The sequence below is a fragment of the Phoca vitulina genome, unplaced genomic scaffold (assembly GCF_004348235.1).
Source record: "Phoca vitulina isolate PV1807 unplaced genomic scaffold, GSC_HSeal_1.0 scaffold15, whole genome shotgun sequence".
Classification (NCBI taxonomy): domain Eukaryota; kingdom Metazoa; phylum Chordata; class Mammalia; order Carnivora; family Phocidae; genus Phoca; species Phoca vitulina.
The window spans coordinates 12,738,905-12,755,492 of record NW_022589718.1 but is presented as its reverse complement, the minus strand read 5'-3'; the positions used below and the strand labels follow the sequence as shown (position 1 = coordinate 12,755,492).

The 16,588-nt window shown below is 37.1% G+C and overlaps 1 protein-coding gene across 1 annotated transcript in view; it reads right to left on the bottom strand.

Moving 5' to 3' along the window:
* Window positions 1-12,351: 12,351 nt before the first annotated feature.
* PURG (purine rich element binding protein G) overlaps window positions 12,352-16,588 on the bottom strand; it is a 35,889-nt gene continuing 31,652 nt past the window's right edge. The window contains exon 4 of the mRNA XM_032413460.1: window positions 12,352-12,705. Within this exon, the coding sequence (XP_032269351.1) occupies window positions 12,603-12,705 (103 nt within the window). The 3' untranslated portion in view covers window positions 12,352-12,602. The remainder of the gene's footprint in view (window positions 12,706-16,588) is intronic.

Genomic DNA, 16,588 nt, shown 5'->3' with positions numbered 1-16,588 from the left:
AAATTTTTTTTTTAAGTAGGCTCCATGCCCAGTGTGGAGCCCAACACAGGGCTCAAACTCACGACCCTGAGATCAAGACCTGAGCCGAGATCAAGAGTCAGATACCCAACCCACTGAGCCACCCAGGCGTCCCTTTAATAAATGTTATCCTACAGACCAAGGAATCAAGTAGGGGATCCTGCTAACTATTAAGTATATGTAGTCCAATAATACATATGCATATATAGATATATAGATTTTGGCAGGATATAAAATATAAAATATAAAAAATCAATTGTATACAAAATATAACAAATATCAGTTATATTTTTATAGACTAGGAATGAACAATAAGTAACTTAAATTACAAAATTACAAAAATAACATGATTGGTAATAATATAAAAATTATGAAATACTTAATAAATTTGAAAAAAGATGTGCAACTTGTACCTTTAAAACTACAATTCATGAGAGATATTAAAGAAGAATTTAATAAATGGTTGGAAGACTCAATATTATTATTGTTATAATGCCACTTCTTCCAAAACTGGTATATCAATTGAATGTAATCCCATCAAAATCCCAGTAGGCTTTATTGCAGAAATTGAGAAACTGATTCTCAAATTCATTTGGAAATGCAGAGAAACTAGAATAGCAAAATTGCTTTATAAAGAATATGAAAGTTGAGAAACTAACACGTCCTGATTAATTAACACTCCCTATTAATCAAGATAGTGTGGTATTGGCACCAAGATAGATACATATAACAATGGAACAGAACAGAGCTCAGAAATAGACCCACACATAAGGGGACAACTGATTTTTCAACAAAGATGTGAGGATAAATCAGTGGAAAAGAATAGTCTTAGCAAAAAATGGTGATAGAACAACTGAATGTTCTATTGTAACACAATGACATTAGATCCATATCTTACAGCATGTACAAAAATGGACTCAAGATGGATTATAGACCTAAATATGATACATAAAATTATACAACTTATGAAAGAAAACATTGAAGAAAATCTTTGTGACCTTGAATTAGGCATAGAGTTCTTTGAAATGGTACCAAAGGAACAATTTACAAGAAAAAAACTGATACACTGAACTTTATCAAAATTAAAAGCTTCAGTGTCTTTGAAAGACACTGCTAAGACAATGAAAAGACTAGCCACAGAATGGGAGAAAATGTTTGCAAGTCATATAGCTGAGAAAGGACTTGTATAAAGAACACTTAACATTCAAGCAAGGCAATACAAAAATGGGTAAATAAACAGGCAAAGATTTGCAACTTCACTTAAGAAGAAATGTAGATAGTAAATAAGCATACGAAAAGATACACAACATCACTAGGCATTAGGGAAAAGCAAATTAAACCCACATGAATTATACTTACATACCTATTCAAATGGCAAAAATTAGAAAAACTGACCATGCCAAGGATTGACAAGGATGTGAAGGAGTGTAAAATGGAACAAACACTTTGGAGAACAGTTTGGCAGTTTCTTAAAAAGTTAAACATATACTCACCATGATCTGGTCATTCCATTCCATTGCTAAAGAAAAATGAAAGCAAATGTATATAACAATACCTGAACAGAGCTTTTCATAGCAGCTTTATTTTAATAGCCAGATGTTGGAAACAACTCAAATGTCCATCAGGCGATTAATACATTTAAAATTATACTATGTCCATACAATGGAATACTATTTAGCAATAAAAAGGAATTAACTATTGATACACGACATTTGGATTACTTAAAAAAAAATAATTATGCTGAGTAAAAGAAGCCAGACAAAAAGGAGTATATACTGTATGACTCAATTATATAAAATTCTAGAAAATGCAAACTTAACTATATTGACGGAAAATAGGTCATTGTTTGCCTGGGGATAGGGGTAAAGATGAGGATGGGTATGAGAGAGGAAAGGAAACTTTGCAGGTGATGTATATGTTTAGAATTTTGATCGTGGTGAGGATTTCATGGTTGTATACATAATCAGAACGTAACAGGTTGTATATTTGAAATGGGTACAGTGTATTGTATGTCACTTATATCTCAATAAAAGAATTAGAACAAGTATCTCTTTTGACCAAGTAACTTTACGTGTTAAGATATGTGTAAAATGTAATACAGCACTAGTTGAAATTGTAAAAAACTGAGAACAATGCAATGTCCATTACCAGGAGATTAGTTAAATAAATTTTGATGCCCTCTTGTAATGGACTACTAAATAGCTATTAAAATAATTTTATTAATCTCTATGCACAGAAAGATGCCTAAGATATTTGAAGTATGAGAAGTAATTTGCTTAAGGCACCTGGGTGGCACAGTTGGTTAAGCATCTGACTCTTGGTTTTAGCTCAGGTCATGATCTCAAGGTTGTGAGATTGAACCCCACGTGGGGATCCATGCTCAGCGCAGACTCTGCTTGAGATTCTCTCTCTCTCTCCCTCTGCCCCTCCTGCTGGTGCTCTGTCTCTCTCAAAATAAATAAATTAATTAAAAAAAAAAAGTAATTTGCTTGCTGGTGAGAAGGTATAACCAGTGTGGGCAACAGTCCCCCAAAAATTAAACACAGAATTACACTATGACCCAAATATTCTACTTCTCAGTGTATATATCCAAGAGAATTGAAAACATATGTCCACTTAAAAACTTGTACACAAATGTTCATAGCAGCATTGTACGTAATAGCCAAAAAGTGGCAATAACTCAACTGTCCATCAACTGATAAATGGATAAACAAAAAATGGTGTATCCACACAATGGAATATAATTCAGGCATACAAAGGAATGAAGCCTGGTACATGCTGCAGCGTGGATGAACCTGGAAAACATTATGCTAAGAAAAAGAAGCCAGACCTACAAGGCCACATATCATATTTGTGTGAAATGTCTACAATAGGCAAATCCATAGACACGGAAAGTAGATGAGTGGCTGACAGGGCTGGTGGGGATTAACTGCCGGGCCAATTGGGATTAATTGCCAGTAGGGACAAGGTTTCTTTTTGAGGGCATGAGAATATTCCGGAATTAGATCATGGCGATGATTGTGCAACCTAGTGAATATCCTAAAATGGCGGAAGTGTACACTTTAAAATAGTGAAGTCTATGTTGTGTGACGTATACCTCAATTTAAAAGAACTTATAAGAAGTAAAAGATGAGGGGCCCCTGGGTGGCTCAGTCGGTTAAGCGTCTGCCTTCGGCCCAGGTCATGATCCCGGTGTCCTGGGATTGAGCCCCACATTGGGCTCCTGGCTCGGCTGCAAGCCTACTTCTCCCTCTCCTCCCCACTCGTGCTCTCTTTCGCTTTCTCTGTCTCTCTCTCTCAAATAAATAAATAAAATTAAAAAAAAAAAGAAGTAAAGGATGAAATGTTAAAAAACGTAATTTGGATATTGAATGAAAGTGAGTATAGTAAAATACCATTTTTGTTTAAAACATTATATGCATATCACTGAACTGTTAATAGTTATCTCCAAGGAGTGAGAATATGGAGGACATTTACTTTCTAAATAATACATATAAAAATTATTTAATATATAGGGGCACCTGGGTGGCTCAGTCGGTTAAAACATATGGTTTCATTCATATATGTGGAACATAAGGAATAGTGCGGAGGACCACAGGGGAAGGGAGGGAAAACTGAATGGGAAGAAATCAGAGAGGGAGACGAACCATGAGAGACTCTGGACTCTGGGAAACAAACTGAGGGTTACAGAAGGGAGGGGGTGGGGGGATGGGGTAACCGGGTGATGGGTATTAAGGAGGGCACGTGTTGTGATGAGGACTGGGTATTATACACAACTAATGAATCGTTGAACACTATATCAAAAACTAATGATGTACTATATGCTGGCTAATTGAACATAATAAAAAAATAATTAATAAAAAAAGAAAATATTTATTCATTGGTTAAAAACAAACAAACGAATGAACATCCAACTCTTGGTTTCTGTTCAGGTCACAATCTCAGGGTCCTGGGATGGAGCCATGAGTGGGGCTCTGTGCTCAGCATGGAATCTACTTTTCCCTCTCTCTCTGCTCCTCCCCCAGCTAGTGCTCTTTCTCGCTCTCTCAAATAAATAAATAAAATCTTAAAAAAAAATAAAAAAGAGTATTCATTAGTATTTTATTATTACTCTTAAGTTTATTACTTTGTCAGTTCAGACTCCAGTTAGGTTTATCTTTCTCCCACAGTTTTCAGTATAAGGATCAAAATCATCCCTTTCTCGAACTGAGCCAAATAAGCATCAGCATTTCAACAATGGCTGAGATGGGCTCTTTGTGAACACAAATGCCTCTATGTAATGGCATGGCATGGCAGCCATGCGCACGTGCCTCCCAGATCCCCTACTGCAGGGAAGGTAATTAACCAAAGGCATCAGCTGCTGTGCTCTGACCTTTATCATTGTGTCCACGCTAAGGCCCCATTCCCCTGAACCGTTCCCAGTGACTGCACGTGGCAGGGATACAAAGGCAGGTCCATTTCTCAAAGACACAGGACTCCTCAGAAGGATACCTTTGGCTTGAGGATTCCTGTTGGCCTTGCCAAGACTTTCTTAGGACAGTGCTGCAGTCCAAGATGTTCCTTCTCTCTTGCACAGGGGTGGGATCAGCATTGGTCTGATGGATCTCCCAGCTTCTTCCAGCTCCCCATTTTCCCTCACCAGCATTTGCCTCAATAAATCTCTTAAATTTATCTAATTCCATCTTAGCTTCTGCTTTTGAGGTGACCTGGACTAACACAATTAGTCCCAAGAATGATCCAAGAAAAGATTGCAATTTGGGACCAACCCACTAATCACCCAGTGGGCAAAGAGGGTGTTAACCTGATTGATAGATGGGTCAAGGACAGTCCCTAGCATAAAGTGGTGACTCGAGTGCTAAATATTTCATTGATAGTGACCTAGGGAAATGGCCTGGCTGAGGGGGGAATGCTGTTGCAGATGTGATGATTCAGGCATTTTTAAGCTATGGTAAGAACAATGTCCTCAAAGAGAGCAGAGTTGGCTGATTACTGGTAAGTTGTATTGATGCCAGCAGGAGGATAATGAAAGGCTCAGAGACATTAATAAGCAGTTAATGTCTAAGTGTGAGAGCCAGAGGGTCTCTTTGGTAGCTTACAAAAAGGCCCTTACCTCCTTATAGTGTGGGAGACAGACACAGTTGAACAGACTGAAAATCAGATAGAATTGCAGAGATTCCCAGATGTTTGAATGTTCAGCCAGGACAGATCTCTTCTACCAAGGTCAAGGTGCTGGTTGGGGGACCCTGGGACCCTGAGAGCTGGGATAAGGACATGAGATGGATGCTCCTGAGTATATTTTCTCTGCAGGATTCCTCTCCCCACCCCAACACCACCACTTCCTTTAGGCTTGCAGAAGTGTCCCATCCTTCCCTGGTAAGAGCCAGTACTCTGTCACCCTAGAAGATGCTGCAGAGACCTCTCCCTCACAAGGAACACAGGCTCCCCTTGGCAGCTGGCCTCACTTCCTCCCTGTCTGATAACTAAAGATCAGTCCCAGCATAGCCTGGGTGGACACATGATAGGAATGATGAAGAAGAAAAGAGACTGCACACCAGAAAAGCTGCCAGAATTCTCTAGCACGTACCAGCAGGAGACAGAGGCATATACTTTGGACTATATTTTGAGAGTGCTTGTTAAGGGGCCTGGAATTAAACTTTCTCAGGATCTAAGATTTTCAAAAACCTCAGGGAATGGGGCAAACTCACTGCTAAGGTAGTTCTTAGAAGTCTGGAAAGAGCAATGACAACACTCAGTGAAGTGGAAATTTCTGAGTCGCCCTCAGTAGGAAAGGATTCTGCAATGGGCTTAGGCTACAGTGCAGACCACATGGCTCACTGGTCCCTATGATCAGCGGAAGGAATAACGAGGCTGAGGAAAGTGGGAGCTCCATTATGGACCCTGTGAATATTCAGGCTCCTGCCACTGTGGTGAGTTTTTAGGGGGTCCAATGGTCAGGAGCATGCCAGGATATCTTTTCCAAAGTAAAAGACACATGGGTGCATCTTTCATCCCTACAATATCACCCTGGCTAGGTTTTTTGGGCTCGGGAGACAACACATTCCACAGATAAGCATATTGCTCTGGCCTGCGTACTGGGTGACTTAGAAAACTGCCAGCTTTGGGCAGGGCTCAGAGCAGGAAATGCTCTGCAGCAGGTAAGCAGCCCTGCTGTTTGGGTCATACAACTGGGCAGACGCTCCCGCTTTGGAAGTCTCAGTATTGAGAAGGATGCAGTGGGAAAAGATAGAGCTTTTGGCAAACCCCAGTGGGAGAATCACAGTGCAGGCACCTGCAATTCTGGAATAAGACCAAGCCAAGTGGCAGGAAATGTGAAACTTTTTGAGAAACAGATATTGAAGGGCTAGGGTATTGGTGGAGATGAAGCTTGTGGACCGTGAACTGCCCATCCTTATTTGGGTTCTGTTGAACCCTCCAAATCATGAAGTTGGATGGGCCCTAGGGTAGTTCACCAAGAGATGGAAATGATACATGCAAGATCAAGCCTGGGTAGGACCAGAGATCACGAGTATATTGTCTGAACAGGTAGCCCAAGGTCCTTATCCTTAGCATCCTCAACTGATGCACCAGCATCCCTCTCCCATCTCACACTTGAGGGTTTTCATAAAGCCAGCTGAAGGAGAAAGAAAAAGCTTGAGCTTGGCTTATGGATGAAGTGGCTAGGTATATGGGTACAAGCTGAAAACAGGTGGGGTAGCCTTGAAAGACAGTGGAGAGGGAGAATCTTTCCAATGGACAGCATTGCAAGCAGTGCACCTTATTATCAACTCTATGTGGAAGAAATGGCCTGAGGTGAAAATATTTACAGTTCCTGGATAGTGGACATTGGCCTGGCTCTCTGGTCAGGGGCCTGAAAAGAAAAGAACTGGAAGATCAGAACACAAAAGTCTGGGGTAGAGGCATTTTAGGTAAGTGAATGCCCACCCGAAGGCGTCCACCATGGAAGAAGCCCTGAACAACCAAGTAGACAAAATGACTCGGCCAACGGACATGGGTCAGATTGCCACTGGCCACTTCAGAACTAGACAGTGGGCACGTGGACAGAGCATGTTCACGTGGTAGCAGAGACAGAGGCATCCAACCAGGGGATCAATTTCCCAGGGAAGGAGGTGAATGGAGTCGCCCTCTGATATGACTATGACTATCACACCATCCAGAGGCAGTCAGCGTTACGGAAAGCAGAAACAGCTCTCTAAAGGCAGAGCAGAAGGGCCAATGTGAGGCAATACTCTGAAAGCATGGGATGCCAGCCTTCAAGATGCAGTACGTGCATTAAACCAGGGACCTCTCTCTATATATAGTGCTGTGCCCTCAATAGGAAGAGTACATCAATCTAAGAATCAAGGGTGTGGAAGCAGGAGTGGCTTCTCTTATCATCACCACTAATGACCCATTGGGGGTTTGTGCTTTCTGTCCCCGAAGCGCTGAGCTTTGCAGCTTGGAGGTTCTAGTCCCCACACAGCCACACAGCTGGTATCCAGTGAACTACAAGTTACAGCTGTTGCCAGGGCACTGGGGACTCGTTATGCCTAGGACTCAGCGGGTTAGGAGAGGAGTCACCAACTGGGCAGGGATAATTAACCCTGACCGTTAGGAGGAGATAGTGTTGCTTTAAACAGTGGAGGCAGGGAGGAAGGAATGTGTGTGTGATCTACTCCGGCAGCTTCCTGGTACTTCCTTGCCCCATTGTAACTGCTAATGGACTTGGACGGCAACCACAGCTTGAGAAGAGGATGATTATGAAGAGATCAGATCCCTCAGGAATGAAGGTTGGAGTCATACCACCAGGCAAGCCCTGCCAAGGCAAGTCATGCCAAGGTGAGGGGTAATTTAGAATGGATGGTGGAGGAGGAAGAGGAGAAGTTCCGGTTGGGACCCTGAGATCCAATGCACCATCAGGGGTGGCACTTCATTCCCTGACTTCTCTTTTCTGAGTTTTTCCCTTAGGAATAAAGACCCGTGAGGAACATGGAGAGGGTGCTCCTCCAACTTAGAAGGACATGTAAATCGGTGCCATGCAGACAGAAGCCTGTGGTGGCCCTGAAAATGCATCTCTCAGATTTCCTACTTTGGGGAGCATAACTGACCCACAGACCAGCTGCGATGCTCTATAATCCATCACTGAGTTGGTACTGAGGTTGTGCTTTGCCTCAGCTGCTCGCAGCCTGTGACTGAGTGTGACAGATACTAAGCCAGCCCATACCTGTAAAATGCTGGCCTCCTCTGAAGGGTCACTTGGGCTCAAGGACTGCCCATCGTTTGGCTGAAACTTTCTCAGAACTGTGCAGAAGTCTAAGAAGTAACTTCCTCTCTCCCTTCTTCCCTCCCCCCAGTTTCTTCTCTCTTCTCCTTCCTAGGGTACAGACCTGCATCGCCATGTGATGGCTCCTCCGTCAGCATCTCCATTTTCCCTCAATGGCATTTCATCTAATAACTCTATTGTTCCATCCAATCCCATCGTGGCATCTGCTTCTTGGAAAGACCCAGGCTGACACAGATGGCTTCTATATGTTCCTGAGACGTCAAAGGCAGAGTGACATATATGCCAACCTTGTACACTAAGTCTATTCAACTGGTAATGGCTGCCGGGAGTGCTGAGTTGAAAAAGATTCTAGAGCTGTATCTGGTCCATTGGAAAGAATGCCACGATCTATTGACACGTTCTGCCATGAGGGCAAGGGAAGAGAGTTTTGATCCTTCATTAGTTGCTACTGCTGAATTGGGATGTTCCCACAATCTATCAAGAAGGGTTTCAGCCTGAGGGGTATCTGTTGTATATGAAACTTTTGTTAATGATGAATGATATTATGATAGTGAATGAATAATGCCAAGTATGGCTAATTATTACTAATAATGATGACTGCATTCGTAATAATGATATAATACATAATGACTACATAATCTATGAATAATGTTAATGCTTAATGATGAATGATAATTATAATATGATATTATACCATTAAGGAGCCTAAAATGATACAAATATTATATGTGGTTTAATTATACTGGTAAGCAATAATATTTTCACATGAAAGATGGAATCAAAAAAAAAGATACAAAACATAAGGATGTGTTAGTGATCTCCATCTCTGACTTGGAAGTCTTCTTGGGATGACTGCTTTGATGAACTAATGTGATTATTTCTATTTCCTTATGGAGCCCATCATAACATGATGCTGTCCATTAATATTACTCATTTCCTTTTACCTGATTTTATACTTGTCAAGCAATGTCCTGACATTAATTAGATTTTATAAGGAGACTATCCTACTAGAAAGAGAATATGCAACCAGTTGATGCAGGTATTCTAATTTATTTAGCATTTATTTCCTTCCTCTAAAAAATCATTTTTAAAATGATAAAAGTAATACATGCTTACCATCAAATAATTTAAAGAGTTATATAAAGCAAACTTTGAAGTCTACTTCTTAAATACAGTTTCCTTTCAGTCCTACTCAATGGGAATAACACTTTATTTTTTGTTCTAAATTAATTTTCTTTCCTGGGAATCTGATGCTCAAGGTATTTTCTTTATGATCTTGTTTAAAAGGAATCTCTTGTGTATTTACTCAGAATGAACTAACAAAACTGCATTTCTACATACCCCAAACTGAGGGCCAAGCCTTCATTTAGAGTCCTTTATATTTTCATTAGCTGGTTTTTTGTTGTCTTTTATGATGGCAAACATTATGCTCTACAGCAAGAGTAAGCTTTAGCTACCACTCACAGACTATGAGACCAATTTGGGAGAATATGTATAATGCTGTGCCCATGCATTATATGGTTTATTCAATCTTATGAACTACCACTCATTTGTTTTTGCATGAATTGTATTACTTATTTTTTAGTTATTTTCTAGGAGTCTTTTCACTGCCCCAGTGATAAACTGGAGGGTAAGAAAAGTGACTATAGTACTCAGTATGCACCTACCTCAACTGTTTAAAAAAATGCATGAAGAAGACAAATTGGAAATGAGATAGGTTATAGATTGGCTTTTTCTTTTTTTAAATAAGGACAAGATTATTATTGTTGGCCATTTTCAAACTCAAAGCAGTTCCTGATGAGAAAAATCAGTTCCCTAAGATGAAAAAGGTTAGGCTTTTAATGTACATGAAATTTATTTCAAAAGATGTTCCTCAATGGAGAATATCTGGATCTTTATTGAAAGTGCTTTCATTTACAGATTTACAGATGACACCTTGAGCTTAAGATCTTCAAGGGAAATTATCATTTTAGGAACAGAAAACACAACTTTCCAAAATAATATCGATAAAACTAAAGACAAACATAATTTTTAAAAAGCTTAAATAATCAACTTAAAGAGGGAGAGACTACATTATCTTCACAAATGAACCAAACTTACAAAGTGTACTCATTTTATTTAAGGCTAAGTTTTTAAAATAATTTCATACAAAAAAAAACCTGATAAATTTTGTGAGAATAATTTTTTAGGTGGGACAAACATTATGGTGAACAATAATACATAAAACTGGTGGCTGTAGGGATAAAAATTAGAGATTTTTCATGTAGATTAAAAAGTAGATATTTTCCCAAAAGCAATTTATCCTTTTATCCTTTCATAAAAGTAGAATTAATTTTTCTTTCAATTAACAGGCAAAATATCACCGCAGAAGTAAAGATACTCTAAAACATTCATAGACCTACCTACTTTCTCTCTCTTTTTGATTAAAGAAGACCTGAAATTATTTTGTAGCACATTCATTATTTGCCAGTTTTCACAAAATGGAATGCTGTAAAGGTAATTACAAAAACATATGGTAGAAATATCTTTGGAGAAGCTGTGATTTAGTAAATACTGCTTTTGTTCAAGATAGTCATGGAGATGCAAGCCCAGTGTTCATATTGGCTCTATTCTGTAAACTTTATTCTCTGATATTAGAAGTTAGACATGACTCAATAACTATTTGAGGCAAAATTACGGCATCTACACTCTATAAAATAAAGAACCACAGCAGCATGGGAATGTCATTTCAGTCATTGGGCCTACTAGATTAGATGGACAGGTTTGCTCATCTTCTATTTGAGATCAATGATTGTTGCTTGAAGAGCCTTAATAGATTTATTTTGATCTTTTCTTTTTAAATTTAAGGTTACCCACGGGTTAGGCAAAAGACCAAGATTAGAATGCAAGTTCTGCCTTAATACTGACTTTATCTCTAGCGTGGGAGAATCAGACCTCTGCCCTCATGAGGATAGCAGCCTCACTTGTCCTAATGCTGTGATTCTTAGTGCTGATGCTAAAATTAAAAATTCCAATAAGACCATGCCATTCTGGCATATGGAATCAGTTTGTCCTGGAAAGGACCAATTTTATTTTTTTTGTCCATGTTTTCATACACGTGAAGTGGAACTTTTACTTTAAATATCAGCATACAGGAATGGCCTTTTCAATGTCATTTGAGCAATAATAAAGGTTCAGAAGGCATGCTTGTTTCCATGCAAATGTTATCATGGATCAAGTAGATAATAAAACCTTATTAATAAAACACTGAAATAAACAAAGGCACCTTAATGGCACATTTTTGGTTTTCTCCACGTACTAATTTCCACATCTGAGAGGTCTAGTTTTTGTAGATCCAACATAGACTTGCTTATGGAAGCTAGGCCAACTGGATCTAAATTCTCAGAGTTACCACAAAATTTGGGGCACAAATGAAATAACGAAATAAACACATAGTAAAATCAACTTTTGGTTGATCGAAGGGCCCAGTAGAACTAATCTGCTTCCTGAAAAATAATTAAGAATCCAAACTAATCACACATATAAACCAGTTTATTAGATTGTCAGTGATACTTTGAGACAAATTCAAGTTATTTCATTTTACTTCATATAAACAGAGGAGGGGAGGAAAGTTTTAAACTTCAAGCTTTGTTCAGCATGTGTGCAGTTAGCATCCACAAAAGCACCATTGGATATGGAAGAATTAGCACCACAGAATTTTAGGACCTAACTGTTAACATGCATCACTGGAAAACTTGGAACATAAAAACTGAAGTAGTACGTGGTATGGTCTATTATAAACAATACAAGGCAATTTATGATTTGTTTTCATACAGTACAATACAATCACCAATCAATGAGAACCTTTAAGTACAATACAGGACAAAAACCCTTGGTACCCTGTTAACACTAAAACAGTTACAGATTTAAAAACATGTTTCTTGTGAGAGGCAGTGGGTTGAAACTATCCCTCCTCCTCTTTTGAAATTGAGTTATATAGTTACATGATCTCTTAAGAAAGTATTTTCAAATCTACGTCTCTCTACCTCAGTGCTGACAAATGGTTTTTTTGTAAACTGAAAGGCTCGATGAATCAAACCAAACCAAACCCAAACCAAAACCTGGTAAGAGTCAAGAAGTACTCCAGTGTGGTGGAAGATATTCCACTTAAGATCAGTTTGGAAATGATGCCAATGGTGTTGACACTTGTCTTCCCTTCGGTGGAGGAATGTCAAGTACAGAAGCCTTGCATTCACGATGAACTTCGGTTCATTTCGTTCACACAATGCCTTTATTCTGAAGTGTAACATAAGAGACTTATTCCTTATTCCTCAACTGTTTTTGTAGTGTCATAGGGCTGTTCCTTATGCTGGATTTGACAACAGTGAAAAGGGTTGATATTCTCTCTGGATTTAGGGAAATTTGAGCTAAAGAAAAAATATTAATTTAAATTTAGCATATATGAAATTTCAAAGGGAGTTTCACTATTTTCACAGTACAAACCCGTAATGAATATCATTGAAAACCTTTCTGTTAGAAAGCATGTAACAAACCCTCAATTTTAAGTTGTGTGGAGGCCAATTTTGGCATATTAGAAGATACTGTATAAGAAATGTGCAATAGGAATAGATAGATACAGGTATATTCAGATCTCAATGCACTGATGCCAAGGAAAATATATTTTTACTCACCAAGAGAAGAATATACCTTGAAGCATCTATGCAGACACATGAATCAATCATGTATCTGCCCAACTTCTAATTCTGGAATAGTGATAACAGGGTCATTTAAGAAAAAGTACTCAATTACAGTATGGCAGCAATTTTATGTTGTATATATTTAACAGCAAAACATTTTTGAAAATAGAATCATTATTATACGGTAAGTTTACAATTCACCATTTCTATACTTGTAATAACATGCATTTATTTGTTTTCCCAGTTTAAAAAAAATCCCACTAGGACCAACATCTTTCAGAACAACAATCTAACATGAAACAAAACCTCCTAAGGAAAATATTTAGCATCACAGAGATTTGAGAAAAGTTTGTTACTCAGCATCACAAAATACTCAATAGATCTACATTTAAGATTGTTCATGCCATGACATTAACACACCTTTGGGTTAATATATCGTATTTAAAAAAGATACCAAGATACAAACCAAAGAACTGACATGGAATTTATTTTTAGTTTCTCCTTGGTAAGAGTAGACTGCTAATAAACTTGACTTCTGTCTGTAATATGTGATGATAACTGCGTCTATGAAGCAGCATTTACATTTAGTAAAACATTTAAAACTAGTGATAGAAAAATGGCCACCACAGAAAAAGAACTAAAGATAAGTGTAATTATAGACCACTGTCTTTTTATGAAGTGAACTGCCCCCAAACAAAAAAGAAAGCAAAGTTTGTTTGCTGTGAAATATTCTTCTGTTAAAAAACATTCTTGGATAAAAGTTAGCCTATGTTTTATAAATGTCAGAAAGATGTAAGAATGAACTTCAGAAAAAAGTTAACTTTTGAAAAAAAAAAATCCTATGCCTTTTCTTCTGAATCAAATCCCTTGTATAAATCAACTATTAATTTTCTGAAGAGGGCACAGCAGCTAGAGAGAGCTGCGCATCCACATTACTGATTTAAATCTGAGAATTTGCCAGGCAGGGCTGACTTGAACATAGAAGAAACAAAACTCATTTCTTAATGTTTTAGGGTTACATTAAAAAAAACCCAAATAAAGAAAATTGAGTTATGACAGGCTGGCTTAATACTTTCACTTGCCCTTATATTTGACCAACATTTCAACACAAGGTAGAACCAATTAAAGATAAGATTTAAAAAATAAAAGCTGTCTAAAAATCATTCAATGAAAAAGGCTTCAAATCTTACATTTTAACCTCAAATGATTGTAGATTAACTTAGACTAACAGTTTTGCTGTCCTCACACACACTTTTGTTACTCTCGAGTTTTATTTCTGAATTGTTCATTGGTTCTATCATGTAACACAATTTTCTATTAAGTTAAAATAGTTTGAATTATTATATTATAAGAAGCTTTAGAAAAACACATAAGTAGGATAAATTTATAAAAGGATAAAGAATATTTTCTGGGATTTTAGACAAATTCTATACAGACAAATAGCTAGATCAAGGTAATAAAGTGCCTTCATTTCTAGGTAATTAATTTTTCACTAAAATATTTTAAGGCTTTATAAGAAACTTAACATTATCAGAAGTGTGATAGTATATAGGGTTATGCTATTAATTAGCATTCTTTCATAGGTCTTATTTCACTTATCTTTTAATTCATATTAGGTACTTTTTAATAATCATCAGTTTAAAATTATAAATCTGAATTGTAAAGTCTGAACTCATTTTGCGAAGGAAAAGAAAGATGTATAATTTCTAAAGGCTGTGATTTGTACTTAAGACCTTAAGACTCACAGGTGGCTTGTGAACAATCTAGTTTGTGTCATAATAGACAACAGCCAATGCTCTCCAAAAATTCAACAGAATATTTATCCCATGGCCAACAGGGCCATCATTTCATTCATTCATATATTCTGTTGTCTCTACATTTAAATGACGTGCAGCCTTAAGTAAAAAAGGCCAGACAAAATCTAAAATAAATTCTTCAAATACAGGCACAATGAGTATTTTTTTTTATTGCAATAGCTTTTGCATAATCTGTACTGTATGCCAACATCCAATGTTAAAGCATTTATGTTTGTTTTCAGTTTGCTTCTATTACCCATGGGTGTATCACAGTAAAATACTGGAAACCTAACAGAAGTGTATATAATAGCCATAATCATACAGAATTCTATTTCTTCTTGTCATTTCTCTTTGGGATATATGAGGGCATTTTAAGCAATGCTGTGTAGTTAGTTATGTTGGCAGCCCCCGATTTTAAGATAAATTATGACTATATGGACATCGACTTACTCAATTGATTATAACCAATACAAATTAATTAAAATGTTCAAATATTCTTTTTCAAGAGGTTAGCTATTTTTATCAGAAGATTACTAAAGTCAGGCACCAGATTAAATGTCCATGATATCTAAAATGCTTATCTAACTACCACTGGATTAATTTAAAATGTTCCTTAAATTAAAGGTTTTTGAGGTTAGGAGGGAGGAGGAAAGTGAAAACTCATTGCAAAGAATGGTTTAAATGAAATGTTCCACATAGAGAAACAGGAACTACTAGTAGGAAAAAGTGCCAGTCTTAAAATTGGGTTTGGTTTTCAATCTAAAGCCTAGTAAGAGTAATTCCTGGTGATTAAAAAAAAAAAACAAACAAAAAAAAACGACAACAAAATGGCATAAACATTTATAATTGCACATTCCTTTACCAAAGTGCCAAAAGTTACCAAAAAATCTTTTTAAATGCATACGATGCTACCTTTCAAAATCTAAGTATACATAGTTTTACCTTTTTCATAATAGTATAGTATAGTTTCACAAACTTATCACAAATGTAACCAGGAAGATGAGTTATAACTTTCTAAAAACAGGATAGTGTGTTTTTAAAAAATAACTGTTAGAACCTTTGTCATGATGAAGATTGAAACCCAAATATAGCCAAAGCATTCCCATAATATCCGAAAACATCACGAGAATTTAGGCAAATTTTAGTAGTATTCTGTCATGCAATGCACAGACACCATAGTTTTTTTTTTTTTTTAACACGGGTTTAGTTATCCTGTTTTAATCTGACTACATATTATACTTACTCTCTTTAATCACTGAAGTGACAACATATGGAATAACTGAGTTTTGGAAACAGCATTAAACACTGAGGTTTCTAGCCTTAATTGCTCATGCCTATTAAGCATGGCAAAAAGGTCTGATGCATGGGTTATTAATTTTCATGCTCTATCTTTTTATTCTAAATGGAAATGTATAGAGATAATACGATAAGGACAAAAGGACATTAGAGACCAAAGCACTGATATATGGAACAGATAAAATAATAAGCAACTGTATGGAAATCTTCCATATCATTAAATTTGTTACATCAGGGGAACACAGTAAAAAATAAGATCTCTTTACCAAGTTATAATTATACTAATATGCTTTTAAAAAAATCAGTGGCATGCATATAAGGTTAAATTTTTAATATTTTTATTGTTTGAATGTTATGAAGTTAAACTACAGAGGTATGTCATTATAAACTGAGACCAAAAAAATTATATTGTTCAGAGGAAAAAAGAGAAGGTAAGATCATGATTCTCAATGACAGGTCATCTGCCTTGTGTTACGCCACAGGCTAAACATTGTGCTGTAGTGCCTCATTTAATTAGGGTG